This window comes from Eschrichtius robustus, chromosome 2 (assembly GCF_028021215.1).
Source record: "Eschrichtius robustus isolate mEscRob2 chromosome 2, mEscRob2.pri, whole genome shotgun sequence".
Taxonomy (NCBI): domain Eukaryota; kingdom Metazoa; phylum Chordata; class Mammalia; order Artiodactyla; family Eschrichtiidae; genus Eschrichtius; species Eschrichtius robustus.
In genome coordinates, this window is record NC_090825.1 from 168,668,063 (window position 1) to 168,678,400 (window position 10,338).

At 36.2% G+C, this 10,338-nt stretch overlaps 1 protein-coding gene across 1 annotated transcript; it reads left to right on the forward strand.

Moving 5' to 3' along the window:
* Positions 1-215: 215 nt before the first annotated feature.
* On the forward strand, positions 216-1,170 carry LOC137758779 (olfactory receptor 7G1-like). Its single transcript, XM_068534781.1, is given in 2 exon segments — positions 216-794; positions 796-1,170. Coding segments are annotated over 2 exon segments (954 nt in total).
* The last annotated feature ends 9,168 nt before the right edge of the window (positions 1,171-10,338 follow it).

Sequence of the window (10,338 nt, forward strand, 5' to 3'; positions counted from 1 at the left end):
TAACAAAATCGATGACTTTCTGCTGTATCAGCTTCAGTTTTTTTAAAAAAGTAACAGAATAATATGTATACAGAAGACACATTTCTTATTCCTCTCTGTTAGTGTCTATCCATCCCAAGAGAGTGTATGCCTCTGGTGATTCTCCTCCTGCTGGTGTAGAAAACCACATTTGATTGTGTTGTCAGTCCATCTTTCCCACCAGGTTTGTCAACAACATGGGACCCAGAAACAAAACAGGAGTTTCAGAATTCCTTCTTATGGAAATGACAGAGGATCCAGAACTGCAGCCCCTCTTCTTCATTCTGTTCCTGTCCATATACCTCGTTACCATCCTGGGAAACCTGCTCATCGTCCTGGCCATCATCTCTGACCCCCACCTCCACACCCCCATGTATTTCTTTCTCTACAATCTGTCCTTGACTGACATCGGTTTCAGCACCACCACAATCCCAAAGATGCTGGTCAACATCCAAGCACAGAATCAGAGCATCACTTATACAGGCTGCCTTACACAGATCTACTTTGTCCTGGTGTTTGCTAGTTTGGAAAGTTTTCTCCTTGCAGTAATGGCCTATGACCGCTATGTGGCCATTTGTCATCCACTGAGGTACACGGTTATCATGAACTCCCGTCTCTGTTTGTTTTTGATTCTTCTTTCCCCGTTTATTAGCATTGTGGATGCCCTGCTCCAGAGTCTGATGGTGTTGCAGCTGACCTTTTGCACAAACCTGGAAATCCCCCTCTTTTTCTGTGAAGTTGTTCAGGTTATCAAGCTTGCATGTTCTGATACCCTTTATCAACAATATCTTGATATATTTGGCAACTAGCATATTTGGTGGTATTCCTGTGTGTGGAGTCATTTTCTCTTATACTCAAATAGTGTCCTCTGTTTTGAGAATGCCATCAGCGGCTGGAAAGTATAAAGCTTTTTCCACCTGTGGGTCTCACCTCTCAGTCGTGTCCTTATTCTATGGGGCAGGCTTGGGGGTATATATTAGTTCTGCTCTTACTAATTCTTCCAGAAAGACTGCAGTGGCTTCGGTGATTTACACTGTTGTCCCTCAAATGATGAACCCCTTCATCTATAGTCTGAGGAACAGGGACATGAAAGGTGCCTTGAGAAAACTCATCAGTAAGATACCACTGGCTTTTCAAGAGTATGTTATTTAATTTCCATGTATTTGTGTATTTTCTAGTTGTTATTCTTTTATTGATTTCTAGATTCATACCACTGTAGTCAGAAAAGACACTGTATGATTTCAATATCTTAAAATTTATTGACACTTGCTTTGTGGTCTAACATGTGAACTATCTAAAGAGTTCTGTGTGCTCTGGAGAAGAACGTTTCTTCTCCTTTTGTTAGGTGTAGTGTTTATATATGTCTCTTAGATTTTGTTAGTTTACACTGTTTTTTAGGTCCTCTGTGTCTTCTTTGTCTAACCAGAGTTACTATCCATTGCTGAAAATTTGCATTAAAATCTGTAAGCATTATTGTAGAAATATGGATTTTTCACTTCACTTCTGTCAAGTTTGATTCACATATTTTGAGGTCCTGTTGTTTGGCGTATATATGTTTATACTTGTTCTATAATCTTGATTATTGACCATTTTATCTCTATCTTTATTTATCTATCTACCTATTTTCTATCTATCCTTTTTTGTCTATTTTAACAGTTTTGAATTAAAGTCTATTTTTTTCTGATATTAACTCTTTTGGTAACTATTTGCCTAGAATTTTTCTATTCTTTCCTTTAAATCTATTTGTGTCTGTGAATCTATAGTGAGTCTCTTATAAATTGCATATATTCACATCATGTTTCCTTTATCTTTCTTCCAATCTCTGACCTTTTGATTGGACAATTTATTTCACTTATTTAAAGTATCTACTGACAAGGAGATACATAATTCTCCCACTTAAAATTTATTTTCTGTAAGTCTAATACTTTTTTGTCCTTCATTTTGTCCATTACTGCTTTATTTTCTGTCTAGTTGATTTTTCATAGTGAACATTTTGAATTTTGTTCTCATTGCCTTTTTGGAATATATCCAGATAATTTTTGTGTGGTTACTATGGACATTGCACTTAATATGCTAAATTTATAACAATGTAGTTTGAATTCATGCCATTTTTACCTCAATAGCATGCAAAGCCCCTGCTCTTATATGGCTCTGTCCTTTCTCCATTATGTTAGTGTCACAAATTAAATGTTTGTACATTATTGCCAATAGCATAGATTTAAATTTTTTTACATTTTCTTTCTAAATCCAGTAGGAATCATTTCCTACTTTTCCTAAAGTAAGAAGAGTTGTAAATCAAAAATACATTAAAAATGTTTTCCCATTCACTTGACTTTACCAAAAATCTTTATTTTTTTCATATAACATTGAACTATCTAGTGCCTTTTCATTTCAACCTGAAGCAATCCTTTAGATATTTTCATAAAGCAGGTGTAGTGGTAATGTACTCTTTTGGCTTTGTTCATCTGGGAGTGTTTTATTTCTCACTTATTTTTGGAAGGAAAATTTTGTCAGAAATAACATTATTGGTGGACAGTTTTTTCCTTCAACACTTTAAATATGTTATCCCACAATTCTCTGGCCTCCATGGTTCTGATGAGAAATTGGCTGTTAATCTTATTGAAGATCTCCTGTAAGTAATGAGTGATTTTCTCTTTACTTCTTATATGTGATGAGCTCCTTTCAAGATTCTCTCTTTCCTTTTGGCTTTGTCAGTTTGATGATAATGTTAATGTCTTAGCGTTAATATCTTTTATTATAGATATTCTTGGAGTTCTTTGAGCTTCTTAGATTTGTGGTTTCAAATCTTTCATCATATTTGGGTTGTTTTTGACCATTATTTCTTCAAATTTTTTTCCATCCCCTTTTTTTTTCTTTTTCTTTTCCTTTTGGACTCATATAATGCTTTTTTTTTTTTTTCACTTGATGGTATCCCATTGATCCCTTAAGGGTCTGCTCAATTTTCTTTTCTTTTTCTTTTCTTTTTTTTCTTTTCTTTTTTTTTTTTTTGATGTGTCCTTTAAGGGTTGCTTTTATTTTTTGTTTTTAAAGATAAACATGTTCTGATTTATACAGTCTCTCTGGTAACATAGAATACATATGCATATTTGAAGCATCAAAATTCTCATCTAGAGAAGAGTAAGAAAAGAAAAATTTTTTCAAGGAAATAATGTCTCTGTCTTCATATTTTTCTTTATTGAAGTATAGTTGATTTACAGTGTTGTGTTAATTTCTGCTGTACAGCAAAGTGACTCAGTTATACATATATATATGTTCTTTTTATATTCTTTTTCATTACGGTTTATCCCAGGACATCAAATATATCAATAGTTCCCTGGGCTATACAGTAAGACCTTGTTGTCCATCTATTCTATATGTAATAGTTTGCATCTACTAACCCCAAACTCCCAGTCCATCCCTCCCCCACCCCAACCTTGGCAACCACAAGTCTGTTCTCTATGTCTGTGAGTCTGCTTCATAGATAGGTTCATTTGTGTCATATTTTAGATTCCACATATAAGTGATATCATATGGTATTTGTCTTTCTCTTTCTGACTTACTTCACTTAGTATGATAATCTCTAGTTGCATTCATGTTGCTGCAAATGGCATTATTTCATCTTTTTCTATGGCTGAGTAGTATTCCATTGTATATATAATAGGTACCACATCTTCTTTATCCATTTATCTGTCAATGGACATTTAAGTTGTTTCCATGTGTTGGCTATTGTGACTAGTACTGCTATAAACATAGGGGTACATGCATCCTTTCAAACCATGTTTTTCTCAGGGTATATGCCCAGTAGTGGGATTGCTGGGTCGTATGGTAATTCTATTTTTAATTTTCTGAAGAACCTCCATGCTGTTTTCCATAGTGGCTGCACCAACTTACATTCCCACCAACAGTGTAGGAGGGTTCCCTTTTTTGCACACCCTCTCCAGCGTTAGTTATTTGTAGACTTTTAAATCATGGCCATTCTGACTGGTGTGAGGTGGTACCTCATTGTAGTTTTGATTTGCATTCATCTAATAATTAGCAATGTTGTCTGTTCACTTTTCTTTATTCTTTTTTCTTTCTGCTCCTCAGACTCAATATTATAATCTGGATATTATAATCTCCCTCAGAGTTTGCTTTTCTTTATAATTGTTGAAAGTGGTAGTAGTCTTATGTGTTTAGTGACTTTCCCAAAATACATTTGCAAAGACTGTAATTCTTACTGTATGTGGTCATTGAAATCTATGTTCCTTACATTCTTTCAGCTTATGGTTTGACAGATTTCCTTGAGTGCCAGGAGTGATACAAACAAAGAGATAACACACCTCTTTCAGTCTTTATAGATTGGATCTGTGCTGCAGTACTCTTTTAACACTTATTCAGGTTTGCACTGAGTCTAGAGATCAATGAGAAAGTTTAGGATCTTCTCTGGACTTTTCTGAGTATATGTATTGCTATGGGCATGTAAGTGGCTTTCTGAATTCTCCCATAACTTGGCTGCTTTTATTTATTTATTTTTATAAATTTATTTATTTATTTTATTTTTGACTGTCTTGGGTCTTTGTTGCTGCGAGCGGGCTTTTCTCTAGTTGTAGCGAGTGGGGGCTACTCTTCATTGTGGTGCACGGGCTTCTCATTGGGTGGCTTCTCTTGTTGCAGAGCACGGGCTCTAGGTGTGTGGGCTTCAGTAGTTGTGGCACTTGGGCTCAGTAGTTGTGGCTCACGGGCTCTAGAGCACAGGCTCAGTAGTTGTGGCACACGGGCTTAGTTGCTCCACTGCATGTGGAATCTTCCCAGAGCAGGGCTCGAACCCATGTCCCCTGCATTAGCAGGTGGATTCTTAACCACGGCACCACCAGGGAAGCCCTTGGCTGCTTTTAAATGTCCTAATTTCCTAGAAAAAATTCTCCTGTTTTGCTTGGGGTCTAAGCTAGTCTATTTTATGTTGTGACTTTAATCTTTTACCAGATGCATATGTGAGCTTTGGTTTGTGGTGTTTCAAAACCATATCCACTGCTTTTCCAGCCTGAGTTCTGAGTTAACCAGCGATGAATGCCTTGTGTCAGTCCTTCAGGTAGCTCCCAGACAAGTTAGAACAGACATACAGAATTATTTGAGAAAATGTTAACTCTGCCTCCTCTGAATACATGGACCAGAGTCTCATTCTGAGACCCCAGGCAGTGACCATCTTAAGACTAAGACTACTGTCATACTGCAGGGTGGGGAAAGGACAAGTAAAATGTCTCAGAATGTTCCTACCATTGTGAAGTTGCTGTTTTCTTGCTTCATCACTCACTTGGTTGCTATAAATTTTGACTGTTTTCAGGAGATCTGACAAAGTTAGTTCTGACAGTTTCTGTTATTTTTCAATGTTTCTTTGAGAGACAAGAGTTTTGAGTTGCCTAATCTGCCATTTTTTCCATTTTGCTGAGGTTATTCTTCCATGCACAGTTTCTTTTGATTACAGGGAACATATTAGAATTTGCTTAATATAAAATGTCAAAACAGAATGTAATGAGCCATACATAGAATTAGTCCTTAGAATTTGTTTTTTAGAGTATATTTGATACATTATCACTTTCATTTTCTAGGTGATATATATTATTATATATATAATATGTATATATATATACATATAATAAACTATAGTTTTGAAACTAAATGTCCTGTCTTCCTTAGATTGTTGCTATAAAGGATGCCTTTGAATGTGCTTTAGGAAAGAAAACTATTATAGAATCCAATTATAGAAGAGAACTATATCCATGTGTGAAAGGCTCTTGAAATGGATACGAAAAGAAATAGGGGGATGGAAGAGAATTGTGTACTTTTGACTTCCCAGGATGAGAGGCTTCACTGGTTTTAATTTCTTTCTTCTCTGGGCCTTGTTTCTTAAGGATTTTCACTGACATGGGATGAGATTAATAGCAAAAGAATTTGACTAATGAGAGACCTTGGATACTGAACCCCCAAGGGCCACAGAGACTGCCAGTTTTCTGCCTATAGACACCTTACTCAGTAGCCCTGCTTAGGTCACTAGGCAGCACACCTGAACATATTCCCAGGGACCATCACTTTTATACAACAGCCCAGTCCTTCACTCTATGTTTCTGTGCTCCCAGAGAACGGGGCTTCTATTTATTTCCTTCATAGCAAAGGGAGAACTGAATGTCATTCTTAGGTTGGCACCCAGGTAATCTGAAATTCCCTAGTCTATGTTTTTCAAATAGCGAGACATGTATGTCTCTGGACCTGTGAGTGGGAACATGCCAAAGATGACCTGATCTTATTAGTCTAGTAAGTGCCTGCCTAGCTGTCCATCATTTGGAAACTTCCTTGTACCTTTGCAACACTAGTTAATCTTCTAATCTACTCTGACTCTAAAGTTCTAGAGGCTCTTCCATCCTCAGGAGAAAACTTTCCTTTGCAAAATTTTGTGGAATATTCTAGAATTCTCTAAAATGTTTCTTAATTTCTTGGCAGGGGGTTGGGGTGGATGATCAGCTTACATTTATCCTTCCATGTTTGGGTCTTCATATCCCTTTGTAGGGATGATCATTGGTCTTGACCCTGGCACCTGTCTTGGAGAACTCTGGCACAGGAGATGGAGAATTACATAAAGCTACATCAACAGTATTGGCATCTCTTTAGTAACCTATCAAATATTTTAAAATAAAGGAGAATATCAGGACAGGCACTCATGTATCTGTGTCCAGAATTAATAAATTTTGACATCTGTTATAACAGTTCTCTTCTTAAAGTAACAAGATAGTTTGCATAGAGACAATATTCCATTTTTATTTTCTGCCATTCCTGTCCTTCCATTCCCAGAGGCAACTACAGTCTTGAATTTGTTGGTACACTTAGTATTGTGTCAAACTGTATTTACACACACATATGAGTATGTGTGTGTGCATGTGTACATATGTGAGTGTGTATGTGTGCCACAGTGCAAATGCCCCTTCTGTCAAGAAGAAATAAATAAACTGTGATGTTGTGAGACAGGGGAATAAAGAAGTGAAATTAATGAATCAGAATGAAATGTACTAAAATTTGTCTCCTCTTTCTGTTTCTATACATAAACAAGATTTCGTGGTCATTTCAGAACATAAATTCTTCCCTGAAATTTGCAGTTATCATCCTAGGATTGTTCCTTATCTCTCTCCTCTTCCTTCATCTTGTTCCATCCCTCACTACCCTCCCTATAATAAACCATGTTAGTTTGTTCAGTCATGTTTATGCCATAAACAAACCACTATAAGCAAGATTAAGAAGTTCTCATACATCAAGCATTGTGCTTGGTGAAATTGTCTATTTATTTCTCATCCATGCAAAAGTTTCACGATGGTTCCCATGATGCAAAAGATGACAACTTCTCACATAGTTTATTTATTTATTTATTTATATTTATTTTTTTGCCTGTGTTTGGTCTTAGTTGTGTCATGCGGGATCTTCGCTGCGGCATGCGGAATCTTTCACTGCAGTGCAGAGGCTCTTCGTTGCATTGTGAGGGCTTCTTTCTAGTTGTGGCGTGCGGGTTTTCTCTCTCTAGTTGTGACATGTGGGCTCCAGAGCGCATGGGATCTGTAGTTTGTGGCATGCGGGCTCTCTTGTTGAGGCACACCAGCCTTAGCAGTTGCAGTGCACGGGCATAGTTGCCCTGCGTCATGTGCGATCTTAGTTCCCCGACCAGGGATCGAACCCAGGTCCCCTTCATTGGAAGGTGGATTCTTTACCACTGGACTACCGGGGAAGTCCCTCTCACATAGTTTAAGACTCTCCTTGTTCCAAAACATGTGCTGGAAACTGGAATAAACTCATGTGCGTCTGAATTCAAATTTATACCAAGTGATCAATTCTGATATAGTTGCTTGGTTTCACGACTCTTTGCTTGAATCAAATTTTCTCACTGGTGAAGCAGAGTTTTTATACTTTAAACATCGTTAACATCATCTTTAAACATTAGATGTCTTAATGAGTTGTTCACCTTTAAAATATCATTAGAGAATTTTTCTAAATCGTTGGTTCATAAGAATAATGAGCAATATATTAATGCACCCAGAACTGAGCCAATTAAGTCTTCCCTGTTTGGGAGGATTGAATATCAACATTCTTAAGGATCTCATCTTAACCCAGGAAATAGGAATGTCCTGGAGTTGATGCTGTTGAATATCTTCTGAATATCCTTAGGAGAAGCCCAAGGTGGGCTGACTCAGGCTTTAGTGGGGCCCAACAAGAAAATGAGAGCGGGAGGATCTGAACCTACATGATTGATTTTTACAGTGCATTTGTGATTTATTTATTTATTTATTAAACCATTGTATTTAGGTATGATTGACAGGCAAAAAAGCTGTACATAGTAATGTATACAACTCAACAAGTTTGGGGATAAGTGTACACCCATGAAACCATCACAACCATAAAGACCATAGATATATCTATTACTCCCCAAAGTTTCCCCTTTATAATTTTATTATTATATATTATTATTAGGAACACTTAATATAAGATCTAACCTCTTAGTAAAATTTCAGTGTACAATACAGTATTGTTAGCTGTCAGCATTATGTTGTATACTAGATTTCCAGAACTTATTTATCTTACATAAATGAAACTTTTGTACCCTTTGATCATCACCTTCCTATTCACCCCTCTTCCTAAGCCCTGGAAAACACCATTTGATTCTATGCTTCTATGAGTTTGACTATCTTAGATTTCACATATAAATGATACCAGACAGTATTAATCTTTCTCTGCTGGGCTTATTTCGCTTAGCATAGTGTCCTACAGGTCCATCCATGTTGTTGCAAATGACAAAATTTTCTTCTTTTTTTGAGGCTGAACAATACTCCATTGTACGTATACACCACATTTTCTTTATCCATTTGTCCATTATTGAACATTTAGATTGGCTATTGTGAATAATGCTGCAATAAACATGGGAGTACAGGTATCTCTCTGAGATCTTGATTTCAATTCACTTGGATATATACCCAGAAGCAGTGTTACAGGATCATATGGTAGTTCTATTTTTAATTTTTTGCAGAACCTCAATAATGTTTTCCACAATGGCTCTACCAATTTACATTCCCACCAACTGCAAACCAGGCTTCTCTTTTCTACACATCCTTGCTAACACTGTTATTTTTTGGTTTTGTTTTAAACAGCAATCTTAACATGTGTGGTGATTTCACATTGTGGTTTTGATTGCATTTCCTTATGATTAGTGATGTCGTGCATCTTTTTATATACATTTTGGCCATTTGTATGACTTCTTTGGAGAAATTTCTGTTCAAATCATTTGACCATTTTTGTCTATATTCCCCCTGTTGTACAATATATCTTTGTAGCTTATTTTATACCTAATAGTTTGTACTTCTTACTCCCCTATCCCGATACTACCCCTTCCCCCTTCCCTCTCCCCACTGGTAACCACTAGTTTGCTCTCTATATCTGTGAGTCTGCTTCTTTTTTGTAATATTCACTAGTTTGTTGTATTTTTTTAGATTACACATATGTTATATCATGCTGTATTTTTCTTTCTCTGTCTGACTTATTTCACTTAGAGTAATGCCTACCAAGTCCGTCCATGTTGCTGCAAATGGCAAAATTACATTCTTTTTTATGACTGAGTAGTATTCCATTGTATATATATTGTATATGTACCACATCCATTAGAATTTTTTAAAGAAAAATAGTATACACAAAGATGTTATACACTGTATTCTATCCTGTTCCCTTTCTTTGTTTCCCAGGCAACCAGTCTTAAATTTGATCAGTTTCCAGGTGTTATTTTAAAGTTTTTACACACACATAAATATATGTGTGTATGTGTGTGTATATGTATATATTATATACATGTACATATGCATATACATACATATATATATAATGCCACAATCAAAATGCCCAACTTGTGAAGAGAAAATTAATTATAAGGTAGTGAAATATGTATAACATAGTTAAATTTAACAAAATGTGCCAAGAGTGGTACATAATGGAATGTATTATTTTTAAACACCAGTTTCAAAATGACATTTACAGTGTATAAAGAACTAAAACACAGAATAATAATATTGTTTGTGGATACTATTCCAGGGGAAGAAAAAGTTTTCCTTGACCCTTAGGGCCCCTGACTGGGTCTGAAAATTAAACTGACAAAGACAGATTAACAGGAGAAAAGCGTACACAGTTATTTAAGTTTCATGTGACACAGGAACCTTCATAAGGAAATGAAGACCCCCCAAAAAACAGTTAGACCTGAGTATTTTTATGCTAGGTTTGATGAAGAGTGGGTAGTCGTGTAGAAATGTGATAGTTAGAGAGTAT